Source organism: Chiloscyllium punctatum, chromosome 41, assembly GCF_047496795.1.
Source record: "Chiloscyllium punctatum isolate Juve2018m chromosome 41, sChiPun1.3, whole genome shotgun sequence".
NCBI lineage: Eukaryota > Metazoa > Chordata > Chondrichthyes > Orectolobiformes > Hemiscylliidae > Chiloscyllium > Chiloscyllium punctatum.
In genome coordinates this window covers 30,796,760-30,817,146 of record NC_092779.1, presented here as the reverse complement: position 1 = coordinate 30,817,146, position 20,387 = coordinate 30,796,760, and the positions used below count along the sequence as shown (strand labels likewise).

General features: G+C 41.3%; 1 protein-coding gene across 4 annotated transcripts in view; it reads left to right on the top strand.

Annotated features, from left to right (window-relative positions):
- Positions 1-20,387, top strand: part of LOC140464970 (catenin delta-2-like) — a 1,239,301-nt gene that overhangs the window by 468,455 nt on the left and 750,459 nt on the right. For all 4 annotated transcript variants that reach the window (XM_072560655.1, XM_072560657.1, XM_072560654.1 and 1 more), the window contains one exon: positions 4,739-4,872. In XM_072560655.1, the coding sequence (XP_072416756.1) occupies positions 4,739-4,872 (134 nt within the window). The remainder of the gene's footprint in view (positions 1-4,738; positions 4,873-20,387) is intronic.

Below are 20,387 nucleotides of genomic sequence, written 5' to 3'. Positions count from 1 at the left end.
AAGACTTTAAATTGCTTATCCCTGAAAAGCTTGCATTGTTTGATGTGCTTTTGTGAAAGGTAGAATTATTTAATTTTGTGGCATAATCAGATTTTAAGTGCTTGTCATACATGCATGTTGCTCCTCTTTGATAGCTATAATTATGATGGGAGAAAATCAGAATGACTATGAAAAATGCAACAGCTTTAGGATTCGGTTGTTATGAGCAAAGCTTATTAACCCGAATTACCTTGTACTCCTAGCATCACCGGTGCTCTACTAATTGATACCTCACTGTTCCATTGTTTCAGATGACAGGGAGCAGTCTTTTTTTTTATATAGAATCCGCCATCTAGTAATATCACTTGGGTAAATAAGCAATTGTAAGTTCAGTTCTATTCTTGCAGAGATAAGGCTGGAAATTTTGCACCACGTAAATGCCAGGCTATGACCATCACCAATAGGAGACAATCTAACCACCACTCCTTGACATTCAATGATGTTACCATCACTGAATCCCCAACTGTCAACATTCTGGGGGTCATCATTGACCACAAACTCCAACTGTACTCACCACACAAACACACTGATTGCAAGAGCAGATCAGAGGCTAGGAATACTGCAGCGAGTAACTCACTTCCCACTCCCCAAGGTCTGTCCACCATCTACAATGCACAAGTCAGGAATGTGATGAAATACTCCCCACTTACCCGGATGAGTGCAACACTCAAGAAGCTTGACACTATCCAGGACAAAGAAGCCCGCTTGATTGGGACTGCATCCACAAGCGTCCACTCTCTCCACCGCCGGTACTCAGTTGTAGCAGTGTGTACATCACCTTCCAAACACACGAATACTTCTAGCTAGAAGGACAAGAGCAGTAGATACGTGGGAACACCATCACCTTTAAGTTTCCCTCGAAGCCACTCACCATCCTGAATTGAAAATATATCTCCGCTCTTTCACTATCACTGGGTTAAAATCCTAGAATTCCCTGCAGGTGGACTGCAGGGGTTCAAAAAGGCAGCTCATTACCACCTTCTCAAGGGCAGATAGGATAGCATAATAAATGCTGGCCAGCTAGCAATGCCCACATCTGGCAGATGAAGAAATAAAGAATGACAAGTAAATTGTATTTGCTTGCACTTCACATGGCTAATCTCAGGAATTTACTAATAAATAAACTCTCATGTTTTGCCTGTGGTGACATGTGTGAGCTTAGTTTGGAAAGAAAATCAGAATTAGTTCCCCAAACAATTGACTGTATACATCTATACAATAATAACAGTTTCCAAACTTGAGGAAAAATAAAACAAAGAAACCAACCGTATCTGTCTCATATAATGTGATATGGCCGTTGAGTAATTTGTTTGCATTAGTCACTTAAAATGTGCAGTGGAGACTGTTCAAGGTGTGGAAGGGACTCTGACATTCTCTACAAGTGATGTGAGGTAGTTCTGACTTCTCTTCCGAAACATTGGACCATCATTTTGAAACCTGTTCAATGAAGACCTGATAAAAAAGCTAACTGTTACAACTGCAAAGACTGGTTGGTTATCTTTGCTGAAGATTCAGAGGAAGCCCCTGAAGGATTAGAATTTCAAAATACGGCACCATATTAACCTTTTTGTCAGCTGTGTCTATAATTCAGGCATTCAAATGCAATTTCTTTGGTCGGTACTTCAGTTCAGTACCGATGGAGTGCCTTTCAAGTTTGTTTTCATGATAGTCAGCAAAGGTACAGTGTGACCATAAAGAATAGAAACAGGAGTCGGCCATTCAGCCCCTTAAGCCTGCTGTGCTATTCAATAGGTTCATGGCTGATCTGACCTTCCTCATTCCAGTCCTTACTCCATAACCCTACTGACTCTGCCCCTCCAGCTCTCTGTGGCAAGGAGTTACAAAGAAACTCAACTCCTCAAGAGAAGAAATTCCTCCTCATCTCAGTTTTAAATTGTCACTCTTTTATTCTGAAACTATCCCCTTTGGTCTTCGATAGGTTTTACCTCTCAAGTAAAGACAGACAAGAAAGAAATTACTTAGATTCATAGTCCCTTCCATAATGTCATGGCATTCTAAACTATTTTATAGTCAATAAAATACTTTTGAACTATCCTTATACAGTTGCAGAAAACACAGCAGCAAATTTGCACACAAGTTCCTGATGGAGGAGAGATGTTCGTTCTTAAAAGTGACAATGCAAAGTACTAGAATTTGCAGTATGACAGGTGAATAATAGTAATGATATTATCATTGATAATTATACATACACTTGAGTGGCATTAACAATTTTTTTAACCCCAGAATCCTCTCATTTACAGCCATGTGGTTGACTAATACTCTCCCATAAAATTATGATTTGCTCTTCCAGCAAAGAATGCTTTGGTCTTCACTTTTCTTTTCTATATTGATATTACCTTTTGGTCCTTTTATGTTTTTCAAATCCCTAGTCAACGGCCTCAGTTTACACATCCTGATTGACCTGTCAATCAAATCCTACAAAACAATCCAAAGATATTCTCACAATCCTGTACATCTGCTGCATTGACATCACCCTAGACCACATTGTATTTGAGAGATGTTACTTTCCATGGTAGCCTTGGCGGATAGCTGTTTATATATTGATGCAAACATCTTCAACTTCGCAAACAGATCAGAATGACTCTTCAATATCACTGTGAAGTTAAAAGATGAATTATTTAGCCAGGTGTGTTGTTTGGCATCCTCAACGTGGATCTGCAAAATTCAGTCTCTTGTCACAAGATCCACCCATTTTTTTTTTAATTGGAAATATCTTGTGAAATCTGTTCTAATTGAATGATTCCTGAACCCTATTAAAATACTCTGAGAAATCACAGCACTGCCCATTTGACCAACTCTTCACCAACAGTCCCTACAAACAGCAACTCTATAATGGTCTGATATATAATCTGTTTTAAAATAGTTGATTGAGAGGTAATATTGGTTAAGGGCACCTTTGAAAAAGATCCTGATTGTCTTCGGAAATGGTACAATGGGATCATTTTTAAGTACCTGAGGACAGGGCTTCAGTTTAAAGTCTCATCTGAGTGGCACATTTCACAGTGCGCAGTACTCACTCAATACTGTGTTGGATTGTTAGTCGAGGTTAGATGTTCATGTCTCCAGGCAGAGACTTGCACCTACAATCATTTGACTCAGAAGTAACCACTGCTACCACTGAACCAGAGCATACCCTATAAATAGCTGTCTTCCTTATTCTGTCAAGCTCTGATGTTTCAGGTTAGGGAAGATTTGGGAGAGTTACTGATGGCAGCCAGAGTGCAGGTACAGAAGGGTTGGGGGAGGGTGTGGAAGAGAAACTGAAAATACTTGTGTTCCACTGCTTGGGAAATGCTGGGAACAAATGACATTTCTTCATTCAATGCTGGATATGATGACCCTTGGAAGAAAGGTAAATAAAATACAATGGAGATTGAAGTGTTTGAAGTATAACTACTCCAACCCAACCTTCAATATTAACTTCAGTCCTGCCTCTGATCAGTCAGCAAGGAATGTGCATAGTACAAATTGGACATGTCGCAGAGGTGTGTTTTATCTGATCAAGTTCATTAAAAAGTAAAGATGACATCTTTCTCTCTGTCAATGGTTGAGGACACAACCTCAGATCTGCTCAGCATCTTGATTGAAAGCTGATTAAATTCACCTCTGCTATGTGCAGATTTAAGGATTTACCAAACTTTGGATACAAAGTGCTGAGTTAGGAATTCTGATGATTTAGCTGTTAGGTTTCAGTTCAGTGGAAAATAAAAACGTCTTTAAATGACTGTCAAGAATACAGTGAGGGGAATTGTACTTTTGCTTTAGGATCGTTACTGAGCATATGCAAAGGGAGCTAGATTGTCATGACATCTGAACACATGTAACTGAAGCTTGAGTGTACACGGCTCCAAGTAAGGCATTCTCCCTCACCATCTGCTGCATGCAATTGTGTTCAATAAAGTCTGCTGCTGTTCGTTCAGTACAACATACACATCACATTGCGAATTCAGGCTTAACCTTAGATTCCTGTTTACAGATGATTGAATTCCATTGTGTGAGTTGATGCTAAAAAGCAAGGTATGAAGAGACTTGAGGAAGTGCAAAGACAACTTACAGGAACTATACACAATCTGAGATAGTACAACTGCCAGGACAAACAAATTACAATAAGGCTCATTTCTCTGAAAAAGTAGTCTGAGAGCTGACCTGGTAGAGATCTTTAAGATTGTGAAAGGCTTAACGAGACAGATACACATACCTAGTGAGGGAATTCAAATGAACTATCATAACAACTGCAAGAAGTAAGAGCAAGGTAGATAATTACACAAGAGAGAAGGGAATAGGGAAAAATTATGATAGGTAGGGTGGGAGGATGAGGCTGGAGAACATAAGCACTTCAGATATCTGGGTAAAATCTAATGACTGCAGATGCTGAAAACCAAATACTGGATTAATGGTGTTGGAAGAGCACAGCAGTTCAGGCAGCATCCAACGAACAGCGAAATCACGAAAAAGGGGCTTTTGCCCGAAACGTCGATTTCGCTGCTCGTTGGATGCTGCCTGAACTGCTGTGCTCTTCCAGCACCACTAATCCAGCACTTCATATATCTGTCAATCCAAATGGCCTGTCCCTGTGCTGTAAAGTTCTACATAACATTTGGAGGCATGTGCCTATTATCTTTACACTTTTTTTTGTTTCTTTCCCTTTCCTCTTACAACTCTCTTCCAAAATATGCAGGAGTGATGCCAGTTCCAGACCAGCCATCTGTATCGGAAAAAAACAGCTTGCTGAGCCCCATGCTGACTGCTTCCAATGGAGATGGCTCTGAGCCAGAGACCACTTCTGCTATTCTGGCGTCAGTCAAAGAACAGGTATGTAACCTGTGTTTAATCATGTTTACTCAGAGGAAGGAAGAAAATACACTGAGAATTCCAAATTCAAAAGAAGGCTTTCTGATGCAACAGCTCTTAAAATGTACCTATTTTCTGGTACTGAATATGGTTAAAGTTGCCAACACTTCAGGTTGCCTGAGAGTCTCCAGGAATTGCAAATTAATCTTCAGGACACTGCATTGAACAACCAGAAGAAAAATCATAACAGAACTTTCTTTGTTTCATTTTCTTAGAACACTTTGGTTTTCAAAGTTTGGGAGAAGATTTGTAGCTCGGGTGCTCGTTGTTGTGGTTCTGTTCGCTGAGCTGGGAATTTGTGTTGCAGACGTTTCGTCCCCTGTCTAGGTGACATCCTCAGTGCTTGGGAGCCTCCTGTGAAGCGCTTCTGTGATGTGTCCTCTGGCATTTATAGTGATTTGTACCTGCCGCTCCCGGTTGTCAGTTCCAGCTGTCCACTGCAGTGGCCGGTATATTGGGTCCAGGTCGATGTGCTTATTGATTGAATCTGTGGATGAGTGCCATGCCTCTAGGAATTCCCTGGCTGTTCTCTGGTTGGCTTGTCCTATAATAGTAGTGTTGTCCCAGTCGAACTCATGTTGCTTGTCATCTGAGTGTGTGGCTACTAGGGATAACTGGTCATGTCGTTTCGTAGTTGGTTGGTGTTCATGGATGCGGACCGTTAGCTGTCTTCCTGTTTGTCCTATGTAGTGTTTTGTGCAGTCCTTGCATGGAATTTTGTACACTACATTGGTTTTGCTCATGCTGGGTATCAGGTCCTTCGTCCTGGTGAGTTATTGTCTGAGAGTGACTGTTGGTTTGTGTGCTGTTATGAGTCCTAGTGGTCGCAGTAGTCTGGCTGTCAGTTCAGAAATGTTTTTGATATATGGTAGTGTGGCTAGTCCTTTGGGTTGTGGCATGTCCTCATTCCATTGTCTTTCCCTTAGGCATCTGTTGATGAAATTGCAGGGGTATCTGTTTTTGGCGAATACATTGTATAGGTGTTCTTCTTCCTCTTTTTGCAGTTCTGGTGTGCTGCAGTGTGTTGTGGCTCTTTTGAACAGTGTCTTGATGCAACTTCTTTTGTGTGTATTGGGGTGGTTGCTTTCGTAGTTTAGGACTTGGTCTGTGTGTGTGGCTTTCCTGTAAACCTTTGTGGTGAATTCTCCGTTCGGTGTTCTCTGTACCATCACGTCTAGGAATGGGAGTTGGTTGTCTTTTTCTTCCTCTCTAGTGAATTGGATTCCAGTGAATGTGGCGTTGATGATCTGGTGTGTGTTCTCTATTTCTGTGTTTTTAATGATTACAAAGGTATCATCTACGTATCTGACCCAGAGTTTGGGTTGAATTTGCGGTAAGACTGTTTGTTCTAACCTTTGTATTACCGCTTCTGCTATGAGTCCAGAGATGGGTGAGCCCATGGGTGTGCCGTTGATTTGTTCATATATTTGGTTGTTGAATGTGAAGTGTGTTGTGAGGCACAGGTCCAGTAGTTTGAGTATGCAGTCTTTGTTGATAGGTTCCCCGTCTTGTTGTCTGTTCTGTACGTCCAGCAGGTTGGCTATTGTTTCTCTGGCTAGGGTTTGTCGATAGAGGTGAACAATGCCATTACATTGAATGAGACCATGGTTTCTTCCTTGTCTATGTGTATATTTCTGATGATGTCCAAGAATCCCTGTGTTGACTGTATAGAGTGTCTGGATCCGCTGATTAGGTATTCAGTTTCTGCTGTAGTTCTTTAGCCAGTTTGTGTGATGGTGTCCCTGGTAGTGATACCATGGGTCTGAGTGGGATGTTTGGTTTGTGCACTTTAGGTGGAAAATTCACCACAAAGGTATACGGGAAAGCCACACACACAGACCAAGTCCTAAACTATTAAAGCAACCACCCCAACACACACAAAAGAAGTTGCATCAAGACACTGTTCAAAAGGGCCACAACACACTGCAGTACACCAGAACTGCAAAAAGAGGAAGAAGAACACCTATACAATGTATTTGCCAAAAACGGATACCCGCGCAATTTCATCAACAGATGCCTAAGGGAAAGACAACGGAATGAGGACATGCCATAACCCAAAGGACTAGCCACGTTACCATACATCAAAAACATTTCTGAACTGACAGCCAGACTATTACGACCACTAGGACTCATAACAGCACACAAACCAACAGTCACTCTCAGACAACAACTCACCAGGACAAAGGACCCGATACCCAACATGAGCAAAACTAATGTAGTGTACAAAATTCCATGCAAGGACGGCACAAAACACTACATAGGACAAACAGGAAGACATCTAAAGGTCCGCATCCATGAACACCAACTAGCCACGAAACGACATGACCAGCTATCCTTAGTAGCCACACACTCAGATGACAAGCAACATGAGTTCGACTGGGACAACACTACTATTATAGGACAAGCCAAACAGAGAACAGCCAGAGAATTCCTAGAGGCATGGGACTCATCCACAGATTCAACCAATAAGCACATCAACCTGGACCCAATATACCGGCCACTGCAGCGGACAGCTCGAACTGACAACCAGAAGCGGCAGGTACAAATCACTACAAATGCCGGATGAAACATCACAGAAGCGCTTCACAGGAGGCTCCCAAGTACTGAGGAAGTCACCTAGACAGGAGACGAAATGTCTGTAACACAAATTCCCAGCTCGGCAAACAGAACCACAACAACAGTTTGGTTTATTTCTTGCTGTACCTTGTGTAAAAGTATTGCCGACTGGGGGAAAAGGCTGTATAATTTGGTCAAAAAGGATTCAGTTACATTTTCCAGATGACGTGGAAAGGTAGGAATCCCAGAGATTATGGATGATCACTGACAGGAGCTTTGGGTGACGGGACAGTTGGAGAAAGTGGGTCTTGTACAATACACTCAATCAGAGTTGGCAACACTAAATGCTGTAGCTAAACACTTGTGAAGGAGAAATCATTTGCATTTCTTTCGAATGGTGTCAGTGAAAAACTGCTTATTAGAATTTGAAGTTATTGCGCGTTAGAAATGGTGTAGTACATTAAAACAATCAAAACTGATAGAGACATTTAAATTGCAACACTTCGAACTGAGTTGTTACTTTTGTTTTTAAATGGAATAAAACATCCTGAGATTATCAGATTCTTCTGGTACAACCTGACTTTGAAAAAGTGCAATGTTTAGCTAGTTGAAATGTTTGAAAAAAAATGCTTTGATTTATTATTATTTATGTTTGAATGCAATTTTGTACACTAAAGGGGCTGTCCCTCTTTCTAAATTTGGATGCCATTTTATTTTATACTTTTGAGTTCAATTTAGTGTTGTTTGTTTGGAATTCTGACCAAACTGTGTGTAATTGGAAATGGATTAATTGGTATTGAAAGACATCGTAAAATTTTTCTTTCAAACTGGAATTACAGATGCCTCAGAGTTAAATGTATCTGGGTTTAAGACACAATGAGCAATATGAGACTTATTTTCCTCTTACATTTATTTTCTTCTTCAAAAATCAATGAGATTAAAGTTGCCATTGCATACTTGCAACACACTACACAATATTCATCAATAAATGAAGATGTTTCTTTTTACCTTATATGCCATTGTGTTCTGATATTTTTATTGCAATTGCCAAAACAAATGTCCTGTTATTTGGTTGATGAAGCTTGTGTTTTCTTTTAAATGATACAGCACCCAGCCCCGTTTATCTTTGCGTTACCAGTGGGAGTGAAAGGTTAATTGTATTCAGTGCATAGAAACCTAAAAGGAATTACTACATAGTCACTGTGTTGGAGTGATGATGTGCTGAATTCTGAGAGTAAGGACATGTAAGTGACAGTATCTGTAATTACAGCACAGATAGACTGCAATAATATACAGTTCTATTGATTGGCTAAAAGGACAGCATACAGAGTACAACATCAGTTTAAGATGAAAGAAAAATTGCATAACCTGGTGATGACTGGTGACAGAATCATGACTGGATGAAATTTCACTGGACTTTTATTTTATTCTTAGAGTTTTTGCTCCACTTTTTGAAAATGATCTATGTAATCTTCATTTAATAAAAAGGCCACAGTTGATTAAAGAGTGTAGAAGAGTATCAGACTGCTTTGAGAAATAGATTGCAACATAAATAGGATTCAAGATTTAACATATCACAGACTCTTTGATAAGAGGTATTGCACCTAATTGGAAACTCTGAGTGGAAGCCTCTGCTGTCGCCGATGGTGATCTTGGAGACAGAAAGGTCAATTAATAGGGAGGGTTGGTGGCTTTAATGAGCTCAGTCACTTTACTGCCTCCACTGGAATTATATTCTAGGTTGAAAGACCCATGGTTGACCCCACTGTTAATTGAGGCTTTTTATCGGCCAGCTAATGAGAATACAAGGGCCTCATTCAACTGGTACTGGTTTTAAAAGCTGAAATTGTCTGGCTCGCTTGTGATCTTGATCAAAGTGTCTGATCGAGGGATTGGACCTAGGATGGAAGGTCCACTGAGAGCCAATGCCCTTCTCTTCTTGCTGACCCCTCTATCCCATACTATCCACAACCTGCATCCTGCAAAAAACCTTCCACTTTCCAATCTTACCTGTGGCATGTGTTGTGCTACAATCCTGAGATTCCGGTGGGTGTTTTATCTGCGCAGGCATGGCCTAACCTGTGGAGAGCATAAGAGCTATCACTTCTGATTGGCTGGTCGCTTTCAGTAGGCGAGACTTTGGGATCTTGACACTAGGGGAGAACCCAACAGTAGGTTCACCATTGTTTGAGTATCTTGTGATTCAGCACGTCTTCCTGAAGAGAGGCAACAGAGGTCTGTCACTAGTAGGTGAGGTCCCCATTACCTCAGCAAGATTCTGTCTCATAGGTAGTACTACGGCTACCAACATGGTATAAACAGAAGTAAATTTCACAGGGCAAGTGTCTGAACTGCTTAAGAGTCCATCTGGTACTGAGACAGGCAAAGGTCACTGAAACACACAAGATTCACCGTTTGGGCAGAATTTTAATCATGGCCCTCCATTCACAATGATAGCACAGAAAGTGGACACTACTTCTACTCTACTGCCTTTTAGACTGACTTGTTCCCACGCTATTACAATTAAAATTTAGTGCCATGAATGTTCACAGGAGATACATGTGATAACACAGCAAGTGAAGCTTTTCAGTGTTGAAACCCAGCATCAGCTGACCATGTAGTAGGAATTGGTGGAGCATCCTGGACAAACAAGTTGCATCTTCATCGTGGCCACAATTTTCCTGTTCAACTCCATTGCTGTAAGATTTATTCAGAGCCAAAAGTGGCACGGGTGTTTTTCACAGTGGCACTGTGGCTCACTGGTTAGTGCTGCTACCTCACAGCACCAGGGATACGGATTTGATTCAAGCCTTAGGCGACTGTCTGTGTGGAGTTTGATCATTCTCCCTGTGTCTGCGTGGGTTTCCTTGGGTGCGCCAGTTTCTGCCCAAAATCCAAAGATGTGCAGGTAAGGTGAATTGGCCATGCTAAATTTCCCATCATGTTCAGGGGTGTGTGGGTTAGGTACATTAGTCAGGGGTAAATGTAGAATAATCGGGAAAGGGAATGGGTCTGGGTGGGTTACTCTTTGGAGAGTCGGTGTGGACTTGTTGGGCCAAATGGCCTGTTTCCACACTGTAGGGATTCTATGATTCTATGAAATGTGTTACAATTGGAAACCCATTGAGGATAGTTTTAAGACCTGACGCATCACAAATATGCTGCTGACTTACTGTTCCCATTTTAACTCACTGTCGGGAAACCAAACTGTTACCTCAGGCAACCTGTTGTTCAGGATCTGTCCCCTCTCCCATCACTGAGACAGACTAGGTTCATTTTCACATCGACACAGACAAGATCTATATTATCATTGAGATTTACAAGATACATTTTTATGATAAGTTCATCATAACACTGGGACAGGTAATGTCTATAAGGCCATAAAACACAGGAGTGGAAGTCAGCCATACAGCCTAACAAGTGTACTCCACCATTCAATAGGATCGTGACTGATCTGATAATCGTCAACTCCACTTTCATGTTGTTTCCCCATGGCTCTTGATTCCCTTACTGATTAAAAATCTGTCTATCTCAGCTTTGAATACAGTTAACAATCCAGCCTCGATAGGCCTCCACATTAAAGAATTCCATGATTCACTACCGCCCGAGAGAAGAAATCCTGCACTAATCAGGTATTCACTTGTTCTGAGATTATGCTCTCCATTTCTATACTTTACCAAAGGGGAAACATCCACCCTGCTCGAAGATCCTTATGTGGCTTATTAATGACATGTCTGATTCTTCCAAACTGCAGTGAGTACGGGTGCAAACTAATCAACATTTCTTCGGAAGAAAATTCCTCCATACACCACAAACTTGGGAATTTTCTGTGGACAGTGTCCAATGCCAGTATATGTTTCCTTAGATAAGGAAGCCAAACCTGTTCACACTGTTCTGTGTATGGTCTAACTAGTGTCTTGTATAGTTTTACCAAGATTTCCTTATTTTCACAATCCATTATCTTTGAAATAAATGTCAACATCAATTTGTCTTCCCTATTACCTGGTAAATGTGGATGTTAATGTTTTGTTTTTTATGCACAACGATTCAGAAAAGCCAGTGTGCTGCAGCTTTTCCCATTTAAATAATATTCAGCTTCTCTACTCATCTTGCCAAAGTGCACAACCTCATATTTTTCCAAATTATATTCCACCTGTGAAGTTATTGCCCACTCACTCAAGCTGCCTGTATCACTCTTTGTGTCATTCTCACCACTTACCTTCCCACCTATTTTTGTGGCATCCGCAACTTGGCACAGCAGATTCACTCCCCTCTTCCAAGTCATTATTATAGATTGTAAATTATTTTGGCCATAGCACTGATCCCTCTGGCATTCTATGAGCTGCAGAATGTCATCCTAAAAATATCCCCCTTATCCAAACTTTCTTTTTTATTAGTTAGCCAATCCTCTAACCGCATTTAATATTCAAGGTATTACCCCAACACCATGTGCTGTTATCTTAATACGTACCTTACATGTGGTTCCTTATCAAATTGCTTTTTGAAATCCAAATACATTATATCTACTGGTCTCACTTTTTTATTAATCCTGCTTGTTGCCTCCTCAAAGAATTCTAATAAATTTGGTAACAGTAATTTCCCTTTCATGAAGCCATGCTGAATTTTCTTAATTATAATTAGATTGTTTACAGTATGGGAACAGGCCCTTCAGCCCAACAAGTCCACACCAACTCTCCGAAGAATAACCCACCCAGTCCCATTCCCCCTGACTAATGCACCTAACACTATGGGCAATATAGCATGGCCAATTCACCTGACCTGCACAACTTTGGACTGTGGAAGAAAACTGGAGAACCCCCCGAGGAAACCCACACAGACACGGGGAGAATGTGCAAACTCTGCCCAGATAGTTGCCCGAGGTGGGAATTGAACCTGCGTCCCTGGTGCTGTGAGGGTGTTATGTATTTCTGAATGTTTTGCTATTACATCCTTTATTATAGACTCTAACACTTTCCCAATGGTAGATGATGAGCTAACTGGCCTGTCATCACCTGTTTTGTGTTTTCTTCCATTTTGAATAGGGTGTTACACTGATAGTTTTCCAATCCTCTGGAACGTTTTCAGAATCTAAAGATTTCCACTAGCGCAGCCACTGTCTGCATTGCTATTACCCTTATGATGCAACCCAGTAGGTTAATTGTATTATGAGATTTGCATTTTTCCTTCAATTTCATATCATGCAAGGTCTCCCTTTTTCATTGAAACAAATTTGAGCTTACCACTCTGACTCATAAAGTACAGCCATATTAAAACTCACAAGATCCAATTCATCACTGAGAGACAAGGGACACTTATCATACAGCTATCTGTTCTCTTTATCCTTGTAATCTTTCGTTTTGATAATACCTTCATTGGCTTTGTGCCGTAAGTGCTTTCACTGCCATTTTTGAAACTGTTCAGAGAATCTCTGACTGGACTCTTACAATTTTCACAGAAAACAAAAAGAGAGAGAAAGGATTAAGATCTGAGGGGTGAGGGGAGGATGGAGCACAGGCAAACTGTTTTCATTTGCCAATAGTTTCTAGACAACAGCAACACACTTTCCTGAATTTAGTTCAGCTCTAAAGAAGGGTCCTTGGACTCAAAATGGTCACTCTGTTTTCTGTCCACAGTTTCTCCATCAATTTTCTGTTTCTGTTTCACTTGCCAGAATTGGTGTGGCAAAGGCCGGACGAGTTGTTCCGATCTGCCTGGGAGGCAGGGACAGTGCTGCTACATTTTGACAATCCAAACTGACAGCCATCAGCCATCACCTTTAACACCTCTGTTTTCTTGTGGGAATGATGCAGTCCCATGTTGTGTCATGCAGGAGTGCACCATTCTTCCATCTACTTCAGGGGACACCATTGTCTACTCATCTGTGAACCAATGAGTTGACTCCTGAATCTCTGTCACTCACACCCTGACTGCCTGAATTGCCTCCACATTGAGTTACATGCCACTTTTACTCTGCCCTTCACCTGCTTTCTTTTGCCTTGCTGTGTTTTGGATGAGATTTTAAAACTTAGGGTCCTGTTAAAAAAAAATGCTTGCAGACAAAAAACTACAGATGCTGAAGTGCAAAGTAGACAGACAGGAGGCTGGAAGAACACAGCAAGCCAGGCAGCATCAGGAGGCTGGAAGAACACAGCAAGACAGGCAGCATCAGGAGGCTGGAAGAACACAGCAAGACAGGCAGCATCAGGAGGTGCAGAAGTCGACGTTTCAGGTGTAACCCTGAAGAAATGTTGACTTCTCCATCTCCCGATGCTGCCTGGTTTGCTGTGTTCTTCCAGCTCCTGCCTGTCTGCTATGTTAAAAAAAAATACACAGAACTATTCTACAGAAGTTCAGGGTTTATCCCCACTGTCCTAGCCAATGTGTATCCCTTAAACAACACTTATAAAAGCAGATTATTTATCATTATCACACTGCTGTGCAGAAACTAGCTGCTGCATTACTTTTGTGACCTCAGAAGTGCTTTGTTGGCTGTAAGGCCCTTTGGATTGTCCTCAGATATTCAAAGCTGCTTCATGAAAGACTTTCTGTCAAGTCTGCCAATTTGTTGAGATATTTTTCTAATAATAGATGGTGAAGGTAAATCTCTACAAAATATTCAAAAGCTGCTCAATCATTTTCTGCAGTTTCTTTTCCCTATTTAATCCTATATAGTTTGGATCTGGAGAGAAATTAATGCCAATGCAAAATGGCAATAAATAAAGCAATTTACGAAGAATTAATTAAATTATTACGTTACATAGTCAATCTGAAGCAGAGTTTTCATGTTCTCACAGCAATTGATTCACACACTAATGTGCCTAAAGTTCACATTTCTTTTAATACTCACTTAGTCGCCCTGACTAGCATGTTTGAGCTTAAGTAATAAATATTCCCGATGTTTTCTTCATATCTCTTGTCCATCTCTGCTTACCTTGATGGCAACTTTTCCCAGTTAAGAGCTGACAACCCAATAGCTGATGCCCACTTATTGCATTGTTTGGAGGTCTTTTGAATTACAAGACAAGATTAATATTTATTGGAACAAGTATTGACAGCTCCTGGTTTCATCAGCTACACACTGGTCTTTGGTGAATTTATGTAAGAAGTACTGGAGACTGGAAAGGAAGTTTGAAAATTCCGCAACCCAATGTACCATGTTCACAATGGAATGATTCATCAGTGTCTGGTCTTTGAGTGCTTGGGGTAGAAATAGCACACAGTCGCCCTTTGGAAGATGTGCTCATCAGGAAACGTTACATTTCACCTCTCTCAAATTAAATCTGTCGATTCTTCTCATATTCCATTCTCTCCTTGAGATTGTGACTTCACACTGGGATTAATACTTGTTGAACTGGAGTCCTTCACCAGTTGGCTATTATTTATATGCTGGAGGCTAGGTCTGCTACCTATTAAATACATTTTGACTAGCTGTGTTTTTTTTATTAGTACTACATGTTGGGTTAGTGAGTGATTTCTGCTGACACGGGCTGAACTAGGAAAACAAGAAGAATCTTTGCATTTCATTCCCTGGTCATTGTTTTAGTAGAACAAACCACCCAACCTTTTGTTTGATTTACATTCCATTGATCTTGAAGTACCTCCAATCTGCTAAACCAGTTTGCCACCTATTTTAGACCACCAGCAGAGGATGGAGTAGGACTGACTGAGAGAAAGTTTATTTGTTCTTGAAACCAATCACATAAAGGTAGAGTTAATGCATTGTCTGCAGCATTGAACAGCTCCTAGGTATCTGAGGCCTGGATGGGGTGCAGTAGGAGGCCACTCAACCCCTCAAGACCATTCCTTCATTCAGTCAGACTTTGCTGCCAACAACACAATACAGTTATGAATGATTGGCTTGCTGGGGACATCCTCTGCTTGAACTTTCTTTCCCCCTCTGATCTGCACTTGCTTTTGAAGGAGGTCACCCCATTTTCTTACTTTTCTTGGACCAGGTAGAACAAAATCAATATCATAACTCTTCATGTGGAGTCTTTGGAGTTTCCAGTAGTGCTTCCCATGACCATCATGTGAGTGCACTCCATCTATTTGACACATTGCCTCCCCCCCCACCACCACCATCTCCTATCATCAGCATTAATATCACCAGTTCCTGGAGCCTTTGGTTCTGACAAAGGGCAATTGGTTTCAAAACATTAACCCTCCCCACAGAAGCTGTCAAACTTGCTGGTTTTCTACACCAATTTATGCTTTTATATCAGACCATACAACTCTAAGACTCTAATTTGATTAAAAATAGCTACAATTGGTGGCTGAACTTTTTCTGCTTGAGCCCGAAGCTTTGAAATTCTGTCTTTGCCTTTCTCCTTCACTTTCTTCCTTTAGGACACACATTAAGGCTTTCCTTTTTGGCTGAGTTTAGAGTCATCTGACCCAATATCTCCTTAACAGTTACTTTCATATTTTGTTTTGTCATGTTCCTGTGAAGAGCTTTGAGATGAGATTACATTAAAAGTGTTACATGAATTTAAGCAATTATTGTGGAGAGATTTGCTGCATTCCTTAGCTTACTACTAACCAATCTGGGAGTATATGGTGAGGCGATTTTTGCTTCCTGTGTTCTCCATGGCACAGTGCCAACATTTGTATGTTTGTTAGTTCCTGTAGCTCACGTGGAAAAGGTAATCAAGAGAGCAAAATAGAGAAATGATCTGGGAGGTTAACGATCTCTGGGAGATTAGGATTCAAAGGTAGTTTAATTATTTTATATTCTTCTCTTAATCTTAAGGAAGAGGATGTGGATTGGCCATGCTAAATTGACCATAGTATCCAGGAATATTCCAGTTAAATTGGTTGGCCATGGGAAATGCAGGATTACAGGGATAGGGTTGGGTGAGCGGTGAATCTGAGTGGGATATCCTTTGGAGGGTCGGTGTGGGCTCAATGGGACAAATGGCCTGCTTCCACATTGTAGGGAGTCTATGATTCTCATCTGGTTTTGCCCAGCTGTCGAAGTGTTTTATAGGGATACAGCTACTATCCTGTGCATGGAGTAACAGTAAAAACTAGCTGAAGGTGAGGACCAGGACAGCAACATCCATTCCAAAGAGTGGAACAAACCTATCTGAGAGAGGTGCTACCCCTCTCTTACACCATTACATCCCATGCTATGTGATACTTTATTGAAAGACTTTAGTAAATCACAGTATGTTACATCTATTCTATTAAGCTTATCTATTCTTTCTAATACTAATTTCTGTAGTTCAATATAGTTGGTTAAATATGACCTCCTTGTTGCAAATTGTGCAAACTGATCTGCAGGCCCCCTTCTATTTAAAATACATGAATAACATCAGTTGTCAGTCAGTCCTCTGGCACTATTCCTTAGTCTGATTAATGAACAGATATTCATGTCTCCGATACCTCTTCTGTCTCTTCTCTCTTTTTTACAATATGTGTATGCTGGCCAGTTGGAAGGTTAGCAGCTTTTAGTTACCACCAGGAGTGATGGCAGGAGTGCTAGGTCATGGCAGGAGCATCTTGTTGGGGCACGGGCAGCTATTGCAGCCAGGGTTCTCTTCTATTGACCACAGAGCATCCAGTTGTGAGGCACCTGTCCCAAGACCACTTTAAGAATGCCAGGATGCCTTCCCAAAAGACAGAGAGGTAAAATGCAATGGCATTTTAATTAACCACTTAATTCGCTCATTTGACCTCGAGGCACGCGGATTGCCATTCAACTTCAGATCCCTTGTGTAATGGAATGACTACCTTGAAGACAGTGGTCACATCCTTCATTCGTTATCTTATAAACTACCTGACCAACTATCTCAGCTCCATAGAGCTAGTAAATGCCAGAACAAGATTTTAAAGGTGCATTGATATGTCAGAAGGACAAATTGGTTTCATATATTGGACACTCAATACAAAGGCCAGGAAATCTGGTGAGTCAGTAGCTTGAGTATTGAATTCAGTTGTGGGTAACGCATTACTGGAGAAAAAAAAATCCAACAATGGAAATAAATGCAGTGAAAATTCACTCAATTGAGACCTGGGAGAAGAGATTACAGACAGAAAGGCAGATTTGAAAAATGTGAGACTTTCTCAAGGGAGCAAAGAGTGTTAAAGCAAAAAGTCATTAACTTCAAGGATTATGAAAGATGTTGCAAAGATATGTTGCTTTTAGAAAATTCAGAGTTTTTGATGTTAAGAAAGATTACCTTGGAACATAAATTTAGCAGTTTAAAAAAAGCAATTATTGGAAAAGAATGTATAAAACAGCTTGACTTAAGAATGGAGAATAGTGATGGATCTTTTCGAGGGTGACAGGTTGTTAACAAGGAAGCCTACATTTAAGATCGTCAATATTAAAATGAGGGGAAAAGTAAAAGATTCTTTATCCATGTATTCAAACATGGAATGCTTTATCATAAGTGGCTATTGAAATAGAGACAGTGGGCTGAATTTTATCATGTTTGGCGAAATCTGTGTTGTGTTGGGTTTTTGTTTTGGAGGACTTTTCACCATGTGGCCTAGCGAGTTCTTTTGGCATATCTTGACAAACATGCCTCCATCAGAATGTGAGACATTGCCGAGGAGAGTCACCAGGATGTTGTTTGGGATAAAAAGCCTCTGCTACTAGGAGAGACCAGATAGGCTGGGTTTGTTTTTTTCTTGGAGCAGAGGAGGCTGACAGGGAATCTGGTTGAGGTGTACTAAGCTGTGACAGGCATAGGTGGGGTAGATCATGAAAATCCCCACGGCAGATGTGTCAAGACCAGAGGATGTAAGCCTCAGGTCAGGAGTAAGGTTTGGAGATCTGAGGGAAATTATTTTCACCGAGAGGGTGGTAGAAATATACAGCATGTTGCCTGAGAGGCTGGTGGAGGCAAGAATCCTTGCAACATTTAAGAAGCAGTTGGATGAGTACTTAAAATACCTTGGCAGAGTAGCCAATGTATTTTGCTGTTTGTTGATTAGCATAGAGATTGTGGGCCTAAGGACCTGTTTCTATGCTAAATGACTCTATGATTAATTCCCTACCCTGCCCCTACGTCATCCCTTATGATTTGATTTGGGACCCATCTTACCACACGCCATTCCTTGCGATGCAGATAGATGCAGGCTCAATTTCCATAACATCTGAGGTTACAATGAAGGTCCTGCCTTCTCAACTTCATCCCTTACCTTAGGTGTGTGACCCTCAGGTTAAACCACCAACCCCCCCTCCCACTTATCTCACCACCGTCTTGGTTCACAGCCTCATTCCTGATGAAGGGCTTTTGTCTGAAACATCGACTCTCCTGCTCCTTGGATGCTGCCTGGCCTGCTGTGCTTTTCCAGTATCACACTCGCGACTCTAATCTCCAGCATCTGCAGTAATGAGAGAGTTCCTCTGGAACTGTGGTAACTACCCAGAACAATACTTCACTCAGTGGTATCTTAGAATTAACTGTCATCCTTTGTATTAACTCGATCTTTAAAAGAGCATTGTGCACCCAGACTAGCACTGTCAGTCCAGAGCTGTTCTGCACAGTTCCTGATGTTTGCCCAGACTTGGCAGACAGAGAAATATTGGCACCTTACTTTGTGGGCAGTATCCTACTGGATCAGATGGTGCAGAGATGGGATGTCCTCTTCCCCCAGAAGGTCACAATACCAGACCATGCCAGTGTGGTGAGGTTGCCACCCAGGTTAAAGCAGTCCCGGTCACCTGAAGGAATCTACAGTATTGTATGAAGATGGGTCAAGACAGGTGATGGGCTGCCTGATGTTCAGCTCGTCAATCCTTATGACGAGTGGAACCTGACTCTAACTGCCACTAGTGGCTGAGTGACCATTTACAAGTACCTGGTCCGGGAGCAAAAGATTGCCCTTGACCTACTGTACTGGGCCTCCATGAAAAAATGCTCTTTCCCTTGACTGATGCCTGCTAACACCATAATAAGTTCCTTAATGTCTACACTAAACGACAAGGAAAGACAAAGTTAATATCAGCCTGCTATCTATGGCCAAGGGAACAAACTGCAAAATGGGAAGTCAATGCAATACACTGCAGGACTGCTGTGAGCATCCACATGGCTCAGAGAGAGTGAGTCAGCAAAGAGCTCAAATTGCAGTAAATGAACTGGGTACATGTCCCTGAGCTCACAATGACCTTGCTGCAGCATTACAATGAAAGTTGCCAGTGCAGCCTGAGGTACAACACTGAAGCTGTCTGTACATTGATCAGAGATTTTCCATGAGGGTTCTTAGAGGCTGGCACCAGTTGGGTCCCAGTGCTCATGGACATGGGGTGCTTATGGTTGGTGCCATTGGAGAATGCACTGAGATGTTGGTGCCTGGTGTCCAATATGAAGGTCTTTTGGAGTAAGCAACAAGTTGAAGTCATAGTCACAGATTTGTAGAGTCATACACCACGGAAACAGACCCTTCAGTCCAACCAGTCCATGCCGACTATAATCCCAAACTAAACTATTCCCACCTGTCTGCACTTGGCATATATCCCTCCAAACATTTCTTATTCATATACTTACCCAAATGTTGTTTAAATATTGTAACTGCACCCGCATCCACCACTACATGTGGAAGTTCATTCCATACACTCTATGTAAAAAAAAAATTGCTCCTCATTGTATTTTTTAAATCTTTCTCCTCTCACCTTAAAAATATGCCCCCTAGTCTTGAAATTCCCCACGCTAGGGAAAAGACACCTGCCATTCACCTTATCTAAACCTTTTATGATTCTATAAACCTCTGACATTGCTAGGTCCAGACTCTGGTTTCCATGTCAGGGTTTCTCAACAGTTAACTCGATTGGTTAATTTGATTAGATATAAAATGGAATATTAATAAGGTTAGCAAAAAGGTGTTTAGCAAGCAATAATCACCTCCAATTGGCAACTCAGCATTGCCCAGTGACAAACTCATCACACCTTTTGTGAAAAGCATAAAAGCTG